Genomic DNA, 20,940 nt, shown 5'->3' with positions numbered 1-20,940 from the left:
CTTACACCCATATTGTTTGAATTATTAATTGGAAATTCTACATGCCAAAAATATGAAATGGTGAAATTAAATTAATCCAGACTGATGACATAAGCACTCTTCAGAAAGCCACATTCCACATGTGGATGCTGGATAATCTTCCATCATCTGAAGCTCCAGAATTGATGGACAACATCTCAGAAGATAGGTATTCACAAGCCAATAATAAAATGCTCTCATTGAGCCTTTACCAAACAAAAATTATAACGACCTGACCCCTTACTTTACTCAGCTCTGTCTATCTTTTGTAGTGCTGGGGATTGAACCCAAGACCTTATGCATGCACCTATATTTAATATTCTGTAATACAAGACAGATAAACACATCCGTGTGTGTGCATTTGAACACATAATAAATTGAGGAAACAAATTCACATACAAAGACCAAACAGTTAGGTTCTGTAGCAGACACGGTGCTCAAGGGATGATAAAGAAACAAGAACCCTGAAACAGATCTTACAATTAAAGGCTTAAAACCAAAATTCTTTATTTCCACATCCATTTTGGAAGTGTAAAGAAAAACAGACCATCCTCTCACTTAGAGAAGTGCCTGAGACAATGTCAAAAGTTGGGAACTATCTAACTGTAACTTGGAGGAGGGGAATGGAGTTCAAAGCAGGGCTGCTAAGTCGCTCTAGAGGATGGAGGAAGGTCTGAGCGAGTCAAAGCTTAGACTGATCATGCTTCAAGAAGAAGGGAATGTATCTGGAGGCCTTCTCCACTGAGCCCAGCAAATATTCAAGTCCAAACTTTCTTGAAATGCTGCTGTTGAAACCAACTATAGGGGACTAATTCTGAGAGATGGCCACAGACACATGCCATGCTGAACCTTGAATGAACAGGTCTGCTGGTCGGATCTTGCTGACAGAAATCATCGAGACCCTTTACAAAGCCAAGTTCATGTTCTTCAGTGCTTGTTCCTTTTTAGACTTAACCCTCTTTAAACTAGAGACCTGTTTTCTCTTGTCATTTCTGTGAGATTCTGGTAGCTTCTCTAAGCACTGAGGGAAGAACTGTGATTGCAGAATTCAATTGTGTTTAAAAAGCGGGAAGACTGGATTGTGCAAACAAGCTAGCTTTTCCAGGCAGACAGTCCTTTGCGCATCCCTGCAGGTTTTCTGGCTTTTAAAAATACTTTGTTTGCAATTTGGTTATTCCTGACATTGAAATGAATTAGCTATTAGCGTCTGAAAGCAACCAGTAACTCACACAGCAGCCTTGCATGCTCTCCACTGCTACTCACCCCGCTACAAAACTGAAAACTCACCCTCGAGCAGAGTCTGTGCTCAGTTTCCTGTTACAAAAACACATGCCACTCTGCCCAACAAAAGGATAAATCAGCTTAGTCCCCTGAGTCATGACTAATTTTTAAAAGTGTTACAGCAACTTCGGATCTTGAGGCTCAACAAATGCAGTGGCTGGCTCAGCCTCAAACAAGCTAAATGTGCCTGATGTACAGTGGAAGTCTTAATGCTTGAAAAGTGTGCCTGACTCGGTTTCAAAACTGGCAGCCTGACAGCCTCATTCATCATGATGGCTAGAGAGGACCCCACATTAGAGCAAATGTCCGACTAGGTCAAGTAGGAAAACGGGAGTTGTCTTTTGTCTGCTGTCATAGGAACTTGGGTTTAATAGGAAAACATGGCTATCCACACAAGATTCCACTTCCATTTTTATTTTCAGAAGCTATGTTTGCCAAGCAGACGCTGATATGAGACTTAGGAAGCTCCATTCTCTACATTCCCAGAACATTTTGCACATTCCCTCCAAACTGAACTTGCCTAAGCTGGGTGTCCAGTGAGCTCCAGGGTCCTGCCAGTCTCTGCCTCCTTAGCCCTGGTATTACAGGCATAAGTTGTCATGGTTGGTTTTTCACATGGGTTCTGAGGATCCAAACTCAGATCTCCATGTTTACGCGGCAAGCACTCTCTTATATTCTAAAATCGTTTCTACTTTTCTATCACTATGGTGAATGAGACAACCTGGCTCATGCTTGTCACACATCTTCACTCTTTTAAACCTTATAATTTGGGGATTGCTCACTAAGAAGAATTTGGGAAATTTCATTTTAATGAGAAAAATCCCTCAATCATTTAACTACTAGTGGTTTAAACTTTTTTATTCAAAAAGTTTCATTTAGCTAGCATCCAAGAGAGAGGACATCTCGTTTGCCACCAAAAAAAAAAAAAACAAAACAAAACAAATAAACAGAGACATGATAAATTACTCTAAAAACAGTATTTCAAAAACAGTGATTTATTTTTAAAAGTAAAGTCTTACATCAGTATAATTTGGGTTTCTCATAAAGGGATAAAAAAAAACACAAAAGAAGAAAATCCAATGACACAAAGTCCTTTAAGGGATGGGATAAAAATCAAACCCCATACACTGCTGGTCTCCTGGACTTTCACACACTATAGTGGAAATATAGGCACGACCCAGGCCAGCAGCATCTGGCCCTGAAACTAGCACTGTCCTAACAAGAACAGCAGCCACCACTTACCATTTGGCTGAAACTTTCCAAATGCAGTTTCACTGAAGCCTTATAACAGCTAATAAAGTAAATGCTGTCATTACCCCATTGTACAGATGAGAAAACAGCCAGAGAGTTCAAATAAACTACACCACAGAAAGCATGACTAAAACCCACGCCTGTGGCAGCGGTCTGCAGAACCCAGGCTCCCCGCTGCCTCCGCTCCAGATGACTAGGAGGTGATCCACATGCACGTATTTAGACACTGCATCAGAAAAGTTTCTGTTGTGAAATAAGATCCAGGCCCACCTAAACAGAAACCATGCTTCACCTCAGTGAAAGGAAACGTGTTTCCAGGATCGCAGGGAACAATGTACTTCCCTTTATTTTTCAAATGCTAGTGATCCGATAGAAAATACTAAGGAAAGAGAGTAAGTCAGAGCAAGACAAAGGGTTAAGCTGCACTGGACAGAAATGAACCATGAAGAAAACAGTAGGATGGTTTCAACTAAGACAGGCACAACAGAGGTCGGCTCCAGAGTTCTTCCTGATGAGAAAAAGCATAATGGAATGCAAATGTCTGAGCTAAGGCAAATAATAAAACCCATCTCAGGCACACGCACCAGGCTGAAACACAACAATGCACTACTCCACGGCTACAGTCAAACTCTGCAGCAAGTGCGGGACCCATGTGCTCCTCACTCTCACCCTCCTGACTGTGAGCACACCTAGCCCTGAAGAACCACTGAGGAAAGCATGTGGTTCCCTTAATCCTATACTTATAATTATGAGGACAGCAGTGAAGATCAAGGCAATACGAAGCTCAAAGAAAAAATGTAGAAGAAAACAATCAAACAGATCAATGCAACCCTGCATTCTCAGTATCTACACAAGTGAAAAAACTGAGTGGAGCCTCAAAACTCTTTGCAGACTAGAGCCTGGACTTAGGAACCACTCATAATCATAGGGACTGATGTATGAAATCAAAAGGCAAGGAAGGCTACCAGCAAAGCAGTCACTTGAGGCACTGCTCACCCAGGGACCACAGCACGTACAGGTCTAGACAATCAATTGAACTTGGGTTTGCATTAGAAAGACAGACTTCCAGGAAAATCAGAAATTTAAAACTCCTAAATTTATATTTATTAAATAACTATGCATTCTAAGTGTTGGACCAAAATACTTGCTATATTAAGTACTTTGAAATTGAGTATTTCAAAGAAAAAAACTATAAAAACACATTCACAATTACTGTTACAACAATAGTGCTGGGCCATCAAAGCCCAACAACAATGCCATGCTATGCAAGTCAGAGTGAAGGAAAGAATGTTTCAGAGGATTCTGGTGACCTCCTCCCTCCACCTCTCTGGGGGTGCGGGTGGGGAGTGGTACTGAGCTGAGTTCAGGAACCTGTGCATACTATATGCACAATCATGTCACAAACTCCACCCAACTACATTTCCTACTCTCTCTATGGTGCTTTTTAAGGTAAAGTTTCAATAGGGCTCCTCATAATTATTAAATTCCTTATAAAAATGTGCTTTCCATTCCAGGAAATGAGAGATACAGCCACAAAGCCTAGGCACTGCTGGGATTCAGATTCAAATAAGTCAACCATTAAAAGAAATTGATGAAACAATAGGAAGAGTGCCTGGGACACTTAAATGGGATATTTGATAAGAGTGTGACAATTTTTATTTAACAACAAATAATACAGCTGTGGTTCAATTAGTTTTAGAATTACCAACTCAAGGGTATGCTGATAAAATGATGTACTAACTCACTGGCACTAAAATATTAGGCGAGTGGTAGCAACATGGAGGAAAGAAACCTGGTTGCATGTAAGCATGCTGAGTTCTCCATAGAGCTGGAATTCACAATGAAAATGCTCAAGCACGCAGAGCAGAAGAAGATCACTCTTACCTTTGCTAGGATCTTTCACTACAATGTCAGAGATTTCAAACAGTTTGAGAGGAAGTGGCATCTTCCGGTTTGCTGCAATCGTCTTTAGAAGGCCAGGAAGAAGGGTAGTGCGTGCCACCTACAGGAAGAGATGGGAATTTGTACTGACTTGAGAAAAACCAACAAACTCCTTGTTAGGAGACAAAGCAGTCCAACTCCCTGGCTTCACAGGACAACGCTTTTGAACGAGGCCATGCCTTAAATGCCTGAGTCATTTTAAATTTTCAAATTCAATTCACTAAAAGAACTGAAAATATTCTTCATTCCAAATTAGCAAAATAAACACCAATAAATCTGATTAAAATGAAAGTGGGAAGCAAACATAACACAATGATTATTCTTACCTAAAGCTTGGTTATTTCATTATAATTTTTGAAACTAAATTGGGCTTTCAAGGTTCTACATATGGAAATTTTTATATTCTGTCTCTTTCCACATAGTACTTGAAATAGCCCAGGCTAGACTCCCAAGTGCTCACACTCAGTCTATACTTGGTTCTTACATGACTTGAGCTAGCTGGCTCAATCATTCTAACTGAATCTTTTACTTTGTAACTGACCTTTTCTTACTATCCTCAGTTTTCCTCTCTTTGCCACCTATTTATAGTAAATGTAAAATATGCAAATAAATGGAGTTTTCTGATCCTGACATGGTTGTAAGGCCTACAGTCCCAGTGCGGGGAGGCTAGATAGTGGGAATTTTGAGTTCAAGGCTAGCTTAGGCAACATGGTTTAAAGCCAGTGTGAGCTACACAGTCTCCAGCCTGCCAGAGTGGAGCATGCAGAATCACTGCGCTTGGGAAGCTCACCATCAATCTGGGATATAAATAAATGCTGGAACAGGACCAAACAAAGAAGCAAAGTGGTTTCCTCATAGTTAGCTGTTAGAGCTGCTTTTTACCTCTTGGACTGGAGTTCCTGCCTTTCTACATCTTGCCAGCTCAAGTAGTAGCTACATTTAAAAATAACTTTTCTCTAACTAGATATGCTGGTGCATGTCTGTAATCTAGAGGTTGAGGCATGAGGATTAGGAAGTTTCAAGGTCATTTTCAACTCTGTAAAGGTTTGTGCTACAGGAGTGATTTAGTGAGGGTTCCTATTGCTGTGATACATACATGAACAGAAGCAACTTGGAGAAGAAAGGTTTTACTTCTTTTTACACTTCCAGTGTTGCTTACTGGCTTGTTCTTCATGGTTTGCTCAACCTACCTTTTAAGAGCACCTAGAACCACCAGCACAGGGAAGAAACACCACAGTGAACTGGACCTCCCCATCAATCATCAAAAGCATGACAGACTTTCCCACAGGCCAGTCTGGTGGAGTATTTTCTCCATTGAAGATCCCTTTTTTAAAATGACCCTAAATTATGTCAAGTTGACTTAAAACTAGCCAGCACAATGAGACTATGCAAAAGCATATTTTTTTTAAAGTTTGTCATCCTCCTTAATAAATGGTAAATATCCCCACATATCAATATTTTGTTGTTGCTGTTGTTGTTGTTAAAAGCCACAGCAACATAGAAATGTAAAACCTGAATCTGGTCAAATTTCTAGATCTAACTACTAATTTATGAGAAATATAGGAGATCACCAGAATACATTCAGTAAAATCCTAAAAATGGAAATCCTACAGAACAAAGGAACCATATTTAACAAATAAAGTGAAAGAAAGGATGTGTGTAAAAGACTAAGAGATGTGAAGTAAATAATGAACTAGTAACCTAGAGACTAATCAGTCAACTTTATTGTGGATAACCTTAATGAATTCCAAATAAAAAGAAAAACAACACATACAGCTAGGAAGACTTACAGTGATAGCCATTGGAAGGCTTACTTAATATTACTGCTAACCTGGGGACAAGTGAAGATACTCAGTAATCTTGTTTATGATAATTGCAATAAAATTTACACATTTTACCTAAATATTTTTCTTCTCCTATTCTATAACATTTCCATTGTCAAGAAGAACCCAATGTTAAAAAAGAACAGTCATGTACCCAAATTATAAGCCACTTTACGTTTAGCTTAATTTAACTGTAAGCAAGTACAAACTGTTCACTGCTTTAGTAATGGCAGAATGGCTAGGTAAAGCAGGGGTAAATGCAAAACCTGCCAAGTTTAAACAATACTCTGTTATCTCCGACAAATTTATGCAGCATTTTGTTGTTGTTGTTGTTTGGTTTTTCGAGACAGGGTTTCTCTGTGTGGTTTTGGAGCCTGTCCTGGAACTTACTCTGTGGACCAGACTGGTCTCGAACTCACAGAGACCTCCTGAGTGCCGGGACTAAAGGCGTGTAACACCACTGCACAGCAAAATGCTGGCTCTTGAGTGTACGAGGCCACAGCCATTTATGGCAGCAGTTAAGGCATCTCTGATCTGCTTTCTCTCTGCTTATATAAAGCAGAGCAGACAGGACACAAACTCTGAAGAACGTAACAGTTATGGAAATCTTGAGAAATACAAAATTTGTGTCACACTTGATAAATGAAACTGGGGGAGGGGAATACGTTTAGCATAAACAAGTAAAAATCCACCCCAATTCAGTGAAAACGTGCTGAGTAAACATTAGTACAGCTCATCTGCCACAGTAGGTAATTCTACAGATGAAACTCAGAACTTTTAGGTGTAAACATTTCCAGAGCCTGTAAAATTTCCCAGAGACCTAACCCAGGAGATACCAAGCCAAGGAAACTCTCAGAGACCACAGTTGAGAAGTGCTCTACAGCAGTGCTCAGTTTCCTAAAGGCAGAGCCTCTGTTCTAAGATTTTGCACACACGCATGACTACACATGCAAGAAAGCAAGAGTTCACACACATGTAAAGATGTTGTTTAGTCTCTCATTAGCAAAGCTATTATAACTTAAAATGTCTTTCTATAGCTAATAACCAAATCCGTAGTAGGAATCATTTAACACTGACTACTCATACAATATCATTCTCATTTACCTCATCCTAAGCTCTGTAAGAAATTAACAAACCTAGATGACAGTGAAAGGCACAGAAAGCATAGCCGAATGTTGTGGGGTATTTGTACACTGCACAGATGAAATGATGCGATTGGTGTAATAAAGAGCTGAATGGCCAATAGCTAGGCAGGAGATAGGTGGGACTTCCAGGCTGAGAGGAACACTAGGTGGAAAAAAAGCGGATGGGGCTGGAGAGATGGCTCAGAGGTTAAGAGCACTGACTGCTCTTCCAGAGGTCCTGAGTTCAATTCCCAGCAACCACATGGTGGCTCACAACCATCTGTAATGAGATCTGGTGCCCTCTTCTGGCCTGCAGGCATACATGGAGGCTGAACACTGTGTACACAATAAATAAATAAATCTAAAAAACAAAAGGAAAAGCAGAGTCACCAGCCAGACTCAGAGGAAACAGAATGGGCAGGACAGAGTAAAGGTAACCAAGCTACATAAAAGGACACAGATTAAAAGATATGAGCTAATTTAAGCTATTAGAACTAGTTAGGAACAAGCCTAAGCTAAGGCTGGGCTTTCAAAATTAAATCTCTGGATCATTATTTGTGACCTGGTGACCCCCCCCCCCAAAAAAAATCTGTCTACAATAAAAAACTGGTGTAATGCCTTATAGGGATTCAAGGAAACCATTTTAGTTAATGCTCTACAAATGAATGGGAAAGAGAGAAAACTGAGAATAGTAAGCAAACATCAATTATGAAGTAAAAAATGAAGTAAAGAGTAGGTGAGTCTGCTAGCTCAAAGCATTTAACAACTAAGAATAGGCTGAACGTGAGCATTTGGGAGTCCAGCCTGGGCTACACAGTGAGTTCCAGGAACAGCCTGGGGTACAGTGTAAGATACCATCTCAAAGACAGGAATAATAATAATAACAATAATAACAGTAAATATATATATATATTTTAAAACAAGTCAACTTCTACCAAGCACAAAGCTCTGGGTTCAATACTAACACATACACAGAAAAAGAGAAAGACAGAGGGGTGGAGGAGTGGGGTAGGGCCAACCAACTGCAAATTATCTAAGAAAGTTCACTACAATGTCCTAAGGACTCATCCAGAGGTAGAGTGGTGCGGGAGAATTGCCTGTATTCTGTCAATCATGTTTTAAATAAACGCTGATTGGCCAGGTATGAAGTATAGGTGGGAAAACCAAACAGGAAGTAGGAATGATATAATGAGAACAGGAGAATTCTGGGAAGGAGGAAGTTGATTTCTCCCACTCCTGCCCAGACCACCGAAGCAGCAGGATGTGATCTGCCCCACTGAAACAAAGGTACTGAGCCACATGGCTAACACAGATCAGAAAAATGGGTTAATCAAGATGTGAGAGTTAGCCAGTGAGAGGCTAGAGCTAATGGGCCAATCAGCTTATAATTTATGGAGACCTATGTGTGATTTTCTTTGGGGCTAAACAGTTGTGAGGGTACTGAGCGGGACAAAAACCCGAACAACAAGCAGGCCTGGCCCTCGTGTTAGGGTAGAGTAAGTGAAGAGAGCTTTCCTACATCATTTACCACAAACCCGACTTCAAATTCTTACCTGGAACTCAGCAGTTTTGGGATTACTAATGTGAACTGCCTTTGTCTCAGAGATATCCAAGCCAAGTTTATCAGCAATATCTTCTTGGGAGCACTTAGGAACATATAAAATAGATTAGTACAGGGCAAGGCCTAACTCAAAATTTAAAAGTATTTAAAGCTATCGTTCAATTTACAGTGGTTTCTCAGCAATGTCCATGCTCTTTATTACTTAGTAAGTTAATAATAAGCTAAGAATCTACTAAGTTTGACAATTAGTAATTCATCACTTGTAATCCACCTGGTTTAGGCCCACAGAAGATGCAATTAACCACCAATATCTCACTTCGACGAGATATAGCTACAACATGGAGTTGGCTAACATTTTCAGTAGGGATGGGGGTTTAACCCACACCCAGGTCCTTTTTGTACTAGGTCCCCATTTACCTTCCCAGTCTAATTTCCTGATTCCTATCTGTTTTCTCAACACTATACTTTTACCTGTTTTCATATAAAACACCATCCCAAGGCCACATTCAAAGCTCAAAGCTCTACTTAATTGACTTCTCTTGCACCTCTTACACAAAAATATCTCTAGCAGGACCATTACGAGTCCCTGCAGTGGTCTGAAAGAATGTGGTCCCCAAAGGGAGTGGTACTATTGGAGATGTGGCCTTGTTGAAAAAAGTATGTCACTGTGGGGGCAGGCTTTGAGGTGTCTTTTGTGCTGTAGGAAACTCTTCAGCCAGTAGCCTTTAAGTTACCAGCCCACTTGGGTGTGGCCTCTCATACTATAAATGTCTCTATAAAGCACACCCACCCTCTCTTCCAGCTGCTGGATTCGGTTGCTGTTTTCCCATTGAGCAGAGGACGGTGATCTATGAGACTAGCCCTAAATAAATAATCCTTTATTGTACTCAATTCTGAGCTAGTGTGGGATTTCTTTTTAGTATCCATCTTCACTTTTGCTCAAGCTTTCCAGAGTGTGACAGGCAGTCAACTATTCCTATTGCCTCTGAGACAAGATGCAGTGAACACTCTCAGTGCTAGCATGCATCATGTCTGCCTGCATGCCGCCATGCTCCCTGCCATGCAACTGTAAGCTGCCCCTTCAGTTAAATGTTTTCATTATAAGAGTTGCCATGGTCACAGTGTCTTTTCACAGCAATAGAAACCTAATTAAGACAGGCCCCTTCCTAGGCTTCCCCAGGGCTTTCTGCTTACCAGTGCAATCCCAGATAAGTCTGTAATGGTTGGGGACAGACTGTGAACTGGGAGAGTTCACATGTCAGAACTCTGTTCACTGTTCTTTTAAATGCCACCATTTAACTTCCCCTGCATAAGATCCAGGTAGCTCCTAGGAACAAAGAAACCACGCAATTCCTAACCACCTGCAGAAACTAGAGCAGCAGGAAGAAGTCAGACCAGAATTCACTATTAGATACAACAAATCTAGTAAGGATCAAGATTTAGAGATACTGTGTCTCCAAGGCCTGACAGGAAGTATTAGAAATAAAGTAATCAGGCGATGACAACAAAGCATCATAAAAAATAAACAATCATCCAGTTTTTAAAAAATAACTCAAAATGTAACATGAAAAGTTGGTGCCACCAAGTTACTGGAGCTTTTTCCAAACTTTAGGGTAATATTGAACTTATTCTAAAGGCATCTTCAAGTAGAGGGCCTTCAAAGCACTGAAGCATTGGTTCAAAGCACTGGTTCAATGCATTGGTTCAAAGCTTCAAAGCATTGGTTGCCAGGCACTGGACCAGGAGGAAGCCTGGAGCTGAGAGAAAGTAAACAGCCAGCTCACCTAAGGAGAATTCTGCCTTCACTGCACGCTAAGGCCTGCCCTAGCAACTCCTGCCTGAGCTCACTCAAAGCCCTGGATGGCATATTACCATCCTACCTCAGCCTCCCAAGTGCTGGCATTACTTATGTGCTGGTGTGTACCAAGGTACCCAGCTTTGCCACACTTTCTTGCAAAAGTCTTAAAACTGTATCAGAACAGAGCCCACACACCTGCTGTGCTACAGGAAAAGCCTGTACCATACTGAAAAACATAACTTTCCTCCAGAAAGTGCAGAGGGGAGTTTTTGTAACAACAGTTAGATACACTGTAATCAGTCAATTTAAAAATACATTTACATGATGCTACCCATTCTCAAATAGAGCTAGTTCTGGTTGTGTGAAAGAAAAAGGCTCTCCAGACACAGGTCAATGTCCAAGTGCATCTGAGTGACCTTGTGCATCATAATGATGGTGGAAAAAAGTAGAACAACCTGAAGCAGTTTCTGTTTAGCTTCCTTGAAGTGACAGTGGCTAAGGCCCAAGAAGAAAAATGTTCTTAAATATTACCATTTATTTATATACTGTAATGTTAGGGAATATAACAAGTATAAAACCCATAGTCATAGCCAGGTGGTGGTGGCACTCGGGAGGAAGAGGCAGGCAGATCTGAGTTCGAGTCCATACTGGTCTACAGAGTGAATTCCAGGACAGCCAGGGCTGTGCAGAAAAACCCTGTCTCAAAAACAAAAACAAAACAAAACAAAAATAAACAAAACCCATAATCAGTATAAGTGTTACTCTTAAGGTTAAAGTAGACATTTAATTCTAAAATTGAGTCAATTTGTAAAAGAAAATATTACAACTAGTATGCAGTGCTAGTAAAAAATCATAATGCTGAAAAGTGAACAGTTTGTTAAGAAGTCAAGGACCCCTCAGGCAGTGGTAGAACACGCCTTTAATCCCAGCAATCAGGAGGCAGAGGCAGGCAGATCTCTAAGAGTTCAAGGTCAGCCTGGTCTTACTTAGTGAGTTCCAGGACAGGCTCTAAAGCTACACAAAGAAACCCTGTATCAAAAAACAAAAACAAAAACAAAAAAAGTCAAGGCTCAGCTTTGAAAACTTATGGTCATCACTCTTGTGCAAACTAGATGTAACAATAGAGACCAGCTATGGTAAGCTCTGCTTAGAAAATACAGAACATTATAGACTTTTAAACTTAATTATTCATTTGTTCATTTTAAGCATACAGGTGTTTTGTCCTGCATGCATGTCTGTACACTATATGAGCACATGATGCCCACAGAAGCCCTAGGACTAAAGTTACAGAGCCACCACCTGGGTGCTAGAGATTGAACCTGGGTCCCTTGCAAGAGTAGCCATTGCTCTAAACCTCCGAGCTGATGTGGGAGTGTCATATATCAATCTGTTGATTTCATTGGTTAAGTTATAATAAACCAACTGCTTGGCCTCAGCTTAGAACATAGATGGGAGGAGTAAACAGAATAGAATTCTGGGCGGAAGAGGAAGTGAGGTCAGACTCTGCCCTGCTCCCGGAGAGACCCGACAGCTCTGCTGGAGCAGAGACGCCATGCTCAACTCTCCCAGGATGGACAGAGGCTAGAATCTTCCTGGTAAGCGCACCTTGGGGTGCTTACAAGCATTATTAGAAATGGGCTAGTCCAGGTGCGAGAGTTAGCCTGTAAGGGCTAGAGTTCATGGGCCAAGCAGTTCCTTAAATGAATATAGTTTGTGTGTTGTTATTTCGGGCATAAGCTAGCCAAGCGGCCGGGGTGTTGGGGACGCAACCCCGCCGCCTCTTCATATTTCAACACCGAGCCACCTCTCCAGCCACTATAAAGACTTTTAGTAATAAACTTTATGTGAAATCTGTCCTCTCTAGATATCCAGCCCCTCCCTCTTTTCCTCCCAGACAACGAATATAAACGGGTGTGACTGGACAGCTGAGCAGACTGCTCAGTGTTACACTCTGGTGCTATAATTCAGTCACAAGCTTTGGCTCAGGACAGCCTGGGCTGGAATCTTGGGCTCGTACCTGTGGTTGTATGGGAGATGGAGAGCCTGGCAGAAAAGTTACTCTAACTGCTGCACTTCCTGGGAAGAACTGGCACCATATGCATACAGTTATCAGTGGTGAGCAAACCCTCCCTGCAGAGCAGCCCCTAGCAGAAAGCAGCTTATGTGCTCCTACAAGATACATGGACTCGGTAACAAAATCAAAAAGCACTAATAGAAGGCAGTAAGAACTACAATCCAAAGTTTTAACAGCAAGTAGTTTGGGGAAGAAAAATACAATCAGAAGTGGAGAGAGGAACCAGTGGTTACTTTGTATTTTATAAAGTTGAAATCCTTCAAAATGATAATGTATTGTTTCCTATGTCACTTAACTTTAAAAAACAAACACATTTCTCAAGAAATGCTAAGTTTTATAGTTCAACTTTGACAAAATGGTGACTGCTCACAAATGAAAATGAACGTCCACATACGAGACATGGCACTCTAAGCCTAGTGTACACGAGGTGAGACAGGGGCCAAGCACTGGGCCCCCACGGCCCTGACTCTCATCAGATTCTGCTGTGTGCAGTGTGTACTGTGTATCGGCTACTCTTCTCTCCTGTTCAAGCTTCCCCACAGGTGCAGGGCCTGCTAACAACAAATGCTGCCTCAGAACAATCATCTAATACTCTAAAGATTTAGCACTTCAGGGCTGGGGTCAGAAAGCCAGGCAGCTGCTCCAGCCACCCACAGGTTGTTAAATCAAGCTCACTGGGACGCCAAGCACTGCAGTCTGGGCAACACAGATGTTCTCGGCCAGGGGAAACCATACAAACTGCAGGCGTGTTTATGTCTTTCAATGGTCAGCCTGAGGAGAGAGAGGCCGAGTTCCTTCTGATTCTGTAATAACATTCATTTCCTGATTTAGGCCTTTTATGTCAGCTTTTCAACTCAAAGCAAATGTTTGTGAACATGTTCAAAGACAAAGAACTAAGTCTAATGTGGAACAGTTCCCAAGCCCTTAACCAGGGCAGCATCTAGTGGGGTCAGCCACAACCAAATTAAGACCAAATATTCTAACCTAACAAATCTTTTTGTGAAATTCATTGTGCACCTTCCACACTTACATCAAATGTCATGGGGCTTTTTCCCCCTAGGCCTTCATGGTCTTCTATGACTATTAAAAAACAAAAAAAAAAAACAAACAAACAACAAAAAAAAACCCAAAATCCCGTCCCCATTTTTCTTTACTAAAAATTGTACAATCTCAAGGAACAAAGTCTCTCTTCAATTCAGGGATCCCAAGGAAACATTCAGCTGGACAAAAGTGAGTTGCAAACATACCAGAGCAAAAGTAAGAGCTTCAGTGAAGCCAGCAGCAGCCATGTCCACTCTGAGAAGCTCCGTAAGCTTGTTGAGAGGAAACTGAGGAAAAAGCAACACACCAAGACATCACAAACCTGCTTTGTTTTCTTAAAGACTCATGCAGAACATACCGCTGAAAGGAACCAAACTCCTCCCCTCACCAGCATACTGCTAATATCCCCACCACAGCTACCCAGCAGCCTCCCACCCCTCCTCTCCCACACAGTGTCTGCCTTCAGGCCTAAGCTGAGAAAATGAATCCTCCAGTTAAAGAGATTCAACAAGAGTTCCACATTTGAAACCTGCCTTTCCTCAAAGAACAAGTCATCACAGGTTCTCAGCTCACTCTAATCATCTGGGCATCTGTTTTGTATCCTTCCCCATAGCAAATACCTCTCATAGCAAAGCACATCCAAATGCTGCTTAATTCCCAGGTTCTGTTTGTCTCAAAACCTTCCTGGCATTCAATAGCCAGTCGCTAACAAGAGGAGTGTTTATTTAAGGGTGCAATCTTACCTGATTAGCTATGGTGTACGTTTTCGGCAGAATCATCTGAATGTTGTTATATCCATAAGCAATAGCCGCGTCCTCCACGATATCACATGCATGGATAACGTCGGATCTGGTGGGAGGAATTTCAACCTCAATCTGATTGCCATCGCCTATGACTTCTGACTTCAGACACATCCTGGTCAGGAGCTTGGCAAGGTTTGCAGGAGATTCCCTAAAAAAGAACGCACAAACCATAAGCTTCAGTGGAGTAGGTAAAACATGCTGACATTCTGTTTTGAGATAGTTCCTACCTGAAATAGTAACTCCTCTCACTGAGCTCTGTTATGGTATCAAATATCTTAGCTTACTATCAAACACTCTTTCAAGAAAAATCACTCACTGTGTACTTGAATTCTCTTCTCTCCCCCACAAATAAGTTTCAAAGCATACCTGATTCCAACTTTCTTGTTAATTAAATCAGCTCTCACCATCTCCTTTCTGTAAGCCAGCTCCTGAGAGAGAAAGTTTGAAAACTTCAATCATCCCTCATCAGAGGCAGTTTTCTAGTCTGTCTCATTCCACCCGCTGTTACAGCTTCATTACCCAGCCAAGAGACTGTTCTTAGAGCCACACACTGAAATAAACCCGGGGGGGGGGGGGGTTTGTTGTTGTTGTTTTGTTTTTTTGAGACAGAGTTTCTCTGTGTAACAGTCCTAGCTGCCGCCTGCCTCTGCCTCTGCCTCTGCCTCTGGGATTAAAGGCTTGCACCACACTGCCCAGTCTAAACCTGAGGTTTTTAAACATTATTATAGACCCAATTTGTTATACCTGACTCGTATATGAATATTCTATGTCCTAAATTTTTTTTACTGCTTGAAAATAATATAAATCACAAACATTTTTCTTTTACAAGGTCATCCTCTCTCCTATAGTACAATGCTATCATACCACATCATTTCTAAGATGTTTACAAATGTTCGGTCTTATGAAAGCAAAAGTATATGACCAAAGGACAACAATCCAACTGTCACAAATATACCAGTCACTGTACTAGTGAGACTTAGGGAGCACATTTCCTGGGTCAGCCAAATGGCTCTGTGGGTAAAGGAGCTTGCTGCCGTGTCAGATGACCTGAGTTCAATCCCCAGGACTGACACGAGAGGAGAGAAATGTCTCCTGCAAGCTGTCCTGTGAGTTCTACTTGCGGGCTATAGTTTGCACACCCTAAATAAACACTATCTCTCTCTCTTCTTTCCATCTATCTATCTATCTATACTATTTATCTATTATGTCTCTATCTCCTGGAACTGAGGATTATGTTCTTGCTAGGCAATCACTCCAACACTAAGCTAAATTCCCAATCCCCATAATTAATATTTTTTTAAAAAATAAATTTCTCTGTTGCCATTTCTCAAGTAGAAAATACTATGATGTCCCCCGATCTGCCTATCAATCCACTCCAGGAGACAGTAAAAGTGGGTGAGAAAACTTCATAAACTGGCACCCCCTCTCCTTCAAATGGCACACAGCCTGCAGACCGGAAGAGGGCACCACCAGACCTCATTACAGATGGTCGTGAGCCACCATGTGGTTGCTGAGAATTGAACTCAGGACCTTTGGATGAGCAGGCAATGCTCTTAACCGCTGAGCCATCTCTCCAGCCCCCTTTGCACACAGTTTACGAACACTTATCCCAAGTTACTCTCGATGTGCACAGCTAATGAGTGCACACAATAATGAAGAGACAGAGAAAGTCTGTCTCCAAAGCTCACAGTGTTAATCAGTGACCTCCAAAACCTACTCCTTTCTATGAAGCAGCAAGGCCAGTGAAAAACAACCAACCTTACTGGTGTTTGAGGGACCCTGCATTTCATATACAGAAGGAGCACTCTCCCTCGGGGCGGCCTGCTCAGCAGACACTCAGCGCTGCTCTAGGACAAGTTTAAGAAAAAAACCTTCACAAATGCCCAGCACTCCTCTTCAGAAACCCACAATTTTAAATTGACCAAAGTGCTCTATAACACATGTTTTCATGAGGCTTTCTACACAAGGAAAAAAATTAACCAAACTTTAAAGCATATTTCTCCTCGTCTTTACAAAAATATATACTGTTTTATTAAAACTTGAAAATCTCTCATATTAAAAAAAAAAAAGATAAAGAAGCTTGGATGGCTCAGTGGTTGATGGTCTTCCACAGGACCGAAGTTCAATCCTCAGAATCCACATGACAGTTGACAACCAACTGTAACTCCAGGTCTTCTACAAGCACTGAATGCACATGGTACACAGATACACATGCAGGCAGAACACCCATACACATGAAGTACTAAAGTTGTTGTTTTTTTCTTTTAAAGAATCTTCTTTAAATGGGACATTTGAAAGATCATTATGAAATTGTGCAACCTGTAACATATCACTGAGGGAATTAAGCAGGATGATCAGGAGATTGAGGCCAATATGGGCTAATTTTTTTGGTCTCAGAAAAAGAAACAAACAAAAAAGCAACCACAAATTCTTCCTTTGTCCACATGAATGGCCTTGGAATGTAGCACCGGCGATTTTCCTACCACATAGATAGTACCAATTTCTCTGCCTCTCAAATCCCTCAGATCCAGCTACAGGACTGGATACCCTGCGGGGAAAGCACTGGCTTGCTCTCTTACAATGGGTAGCCCTGTAATGTCACCTTTAAAAACCTAAGCTCTTTTCTGTCCTCATCTTAGCAGTGCTGCTATGGTTGCTGCTGCTCCCTGAGCTCCCCCTTGACATCCAGTGAAAGCCCGGCTTCCTTTTCTTTTCCTTTCATTCTTTCTTTTTCCTTTCTTTTCTTGTCTTGTTTTGTTTGTTAATAAAAGTCAACCAACAATCACCACTAAAATGCAAATCAAGTTAAAGTATAGTTTAGTAGTATAGTCCTTGCCTCACATTTGTGGTACCCTGGGTTCCAAGCCCAGCATTATAAAAGGCCCAACACAAACTACAAAATCTCTAATCCAACAAAAACTGACACTGTAATTTCAGCTATCTAGTACATAACCACTTTCTCTATGATAATCTAGAATAAAATAAGATGCTAAGGCAGCAAGATGGTTCAGTGGACAAAAGTTCTTGCTACACAGCCTGGCAAACCCCAGAGTTCACAAAAAATGGATAGCGAATGACTCCATAACACTGTCCTCTGGCCTCCACAGACATTGTGCATATGCACACACACACTCACATACCAATAATACCAAGAAGTTTTAAAAGAATACCATACTAAACACTAATGATTTTAGGAAGGGTAATGTTTTCATCTTAGCAGATTTTATCATACTTTAAAACTACTTTACTGGGCCGGGCGGTGGTGGCTCATGCCTTTAATCCCAGCACTCGGGAGGCAGAGGCAGGCGGATCTCTGTGAGTTCAAGACCAGCCTGGTCTACAGAGCTAGTTCCAGGACAGGCTCCAAAGCCACAGAGAAACCCTGTCTCGAAAAACCAAAAAAAAAAAAACTACTTTACTGGCTGGGAGGAAGTAGAGAAAGGTACTTCCCATCTCTTCAACAGGGTAGGTTCTGTTTCCAGCACCCACATGGTAGCTCACAACCACCTGTACTCCAGTGCCAAAGATCATACACTATCCTGTGGTCTCCTTGAGCACAGGCCCATAACACTTATGGTACACAGACATACATACATACAGGCAAAACACTTGCATACATAAAACTTTTAAAATTTTAATGTTTTAAAAAAACAAATTTTATGTTCTGATTTACTTCATAAATGACAGAGCAGTTTAAAAAAAAAAAACTCAAAGGAATACAAGCTGATCAGAGTGGTCTCACTGAACCAGAATCACAACTAAATGACTGTGATAATGTTCCACTTCAAAATGACCACCTTACAGTGGATGTGGGAGCATACTCCAATTCATGGGGATCATGAATTCAAGAATAGCTTTAGCTACATAGTGAATTCCAGGCCAGCCTCAGCTACAAAGCAAAACCCTGTTTTAAAAGCAGGAAAGAAAAGAAAAGAAAAGAAAAGAAAAGAAAAGAAAAGAAAAGAAAAGAAAAGAAAAGAACAGAACTAGCTTCACTGTTTTCTACCAGACCTCCATGTGTAACAATAACTGTGCTTACTTCTAATGCAGTCTGAACACATTCAGTTGCTACAATGACAGCCTTCAGTGATTACCGATTCCAAAGTGAACACACAAACTCAATATGCAGAACCAAGTAATGGTAAAAGGAGAGCAGAAATTGCCCAGCTAACTGCTAATAAGAGGGCAGATCACAGAATCACGTTACTATGCAGTGTGCTGTGAAGACAGCTCCAGTCAGGCGCCTACCCTCAAATCCTCGCCACACTTATAAACAGACAACAGTAAACAGTCCAGGCCCCGTGATCTCCCTACAGAAAGGCCTCGCAGAGAACTGCAGTGTGTGAGTGGACAGATGGATTTAAACAACACCGAGAAACAAACACTCAACAACCACTGCGGGTAATAGGGCCAGGACTACCATTACCATCATCTTTTAAGAACTTACTGGAAAGGTGTTTGATTTTCCATTAGGAGAAACTACTTCAGCTGCTTCAACTCTAAATTAAAAAAAAAAAAAGTCAGAAATAAAATGCTTAAGAAAATAAATGAGCTACAAATTCTTCAAATGTATATGATCAATAACTCTGTTTTATAACTCCAGTTTCAACACGTTCGATCGCTCACATCTGACCCTCGTCATTTGACCAGTCTTCCCACATACAATATTATTCTACCACTCCAGGTCCCAAGTGTGTCAGGCATGCATCCTACATGAACTCTTTAACAAGAGAGTCTAGAATAAGTTGTCACTACTCCATAGTAAGAACATGGAGCTTTCTCATACACTTCTACAACTTTATTTAGCTGCTCCTCTATCTTTATATCCTCTGCCTACTGGTTGTTAAATACGACTTAAATTTCATTGCCTCCAAGAGGCCTTGCCAGATTGGCTTTATAAACACCAGAATGTTGGCAAAAGATTAACACTTTCCACTCTGCATACTGTTTAGAGTTATGTCTTCCCCGTGATGTGTTCTAGCTACAGGACCCACATCTAAATACATGCACTGACAGACTTAGATGTGCTCCCCGAAGCTTATATCCAAGCTAAATATGTAAGAGTAAAGCAACGTCCCAATCAAAATTTTTAAAGATTTATTTATGTGTATGAGTGCTTTGCCTGCACGTGTATATGGTGTATATGTATACTACATTGTTACAAATAGTACAGGGAGGCCTTAGAGCCTTGGTTTCAAAGCACTGGTGAAAGATGGTGCTGAGTCAACTTACGTAAACTGATTTTCACAGTATTCACTGAACATGGTGACAATAATGTCAAGCACGATTTTTGCCTGCAAAAGAAAAAATACACATATTATGGTAATTTATAAGTATATATTCACCCAATTCAGATGTAATGACTATTTATTATAATTTAGTCTTCAAACACCTAAAAATGAACCCTTACATACACATTCTAAGAAAGGAAGTGGAATAAAAACTTAGGAGCAGGCTCGTTCTTATCTTCAGGTGTTCTCTATTTATGCAGCTCTGAGAGTTACAATCCATGACTGAGACAAATTGTTTAGTTCCCCCACCCCAACCCTGGATTATGAGGTTTCAAGAGAGACAAATGGCTAGTTACTGGAGTAAATGTTATCAATTTCTTAAGTCTCTGAAGACAGACTGCTGGAATCCTGGCTCAACCACTTACTAACAATATGACTTTAGATGATCTACTTTATTCTCTCTGTATCTCAATTCTCTCATTGGTTAAATAGAGATAATAAAAATTCCTACCTTTGGTAACTATAAGAATGAACACACAAACACAAAGCACATAGAACATCCTTAATATATAGTAAGGGCCATATAAGTTCTTAGAATAAAACAAATCCTTACTGGGGGCTGGAGAGATGGCTCAGCAGTTAGGAGCACTTGCTACTCTTACAGAGCACTCCAGCTCAGTTCCCAGCACCCATACAGCAACTCACAACTGTTTAAGGCAACTCTAGTTCCAGGGAATATGACAACATTTCTGGCCTCTGCAGCCACCAGGCACATTTGTGGTACGTGCATACGTGTGTGTATGCAGAAAAAACACTCATACACATAAATAAAATAAATCTTTTTAAAAAAGAAAAAAAACTGATTGGGACATATGTTTTACTCTTATATGTTTAGCTTGGATATAAGCTTCAGGGAATACCTCTAAGGTCTGTCAGTACATGGATTTAAATATTAAAAAAATTTAAATAGTAAAATCTGTATCACACTGATAAT

At 40.9% G+C, this 20,940-nt stretch overlaps 1 protein-coding gene across 2 annotated transcripts in view; it reads right to left on the bottom strand.

Annotated features, from left to right (window-relative positions):
• Farsb (phenylalanyl-tRNA synthetase subunit beta) overlaps positions 1–20,940 on the bottom strand; it is a 67,251-nt gene that overhangs the window by 25,442 nt on the left and 20,869 nt on the right. For both annotated transcript variants that reach the window (XM_050161045.1, XM_050161044.1), the window contains 7 exons: positions 19,948–20,009; positions 19,163–19,214; positions 15,082–15,143; positions 14,656–14,863; positions 14,119–14,199; positions 8,992–9,084; positions 4,435–4,552 (listed from right to left, as the gene is read on the bottom strand). In XM_050161045.1, coding sequence (XP_050017002.1) covers positions 4,435–4,552; positions 8,992–9,084; positions 14,119–14,199; positions 14,656–14,863; positions 15,082–15,143; positions 19,163–19,214; positions 19,948–20,009 — 676 coding nt within the window. The remainder of the gene's footprint in view (positions 1–4,434; positions 4,553–8,991; positions 9,085–14,118; positions 14,200–14,655; positions 14,864–15,081; positions 15,144–19,162; positions 19,215–19,947; positions 20,010–20,940) is intronic.

This window comes from Alexandromys fortis, unplaced genomic scaffold (assembly GCF_014885135.2).
Source record: "Alexandromys fortis isolate MF-2015 unplaced genomic scaffold, M_Fortis_MF-2015_v1.1 scaffold_98, whole genome shotgun sequence".
In the NCBI taxonomy this organism is placed as follows: Eukaryota; Metazoa; Chordata; class Mammalia; order Rodentia; family Cricetidae; genus Alexandromys; species Alexandromys fortis.
This window is presented reverse-complemented; position numbering and strand designations above follow the sequence as displayed.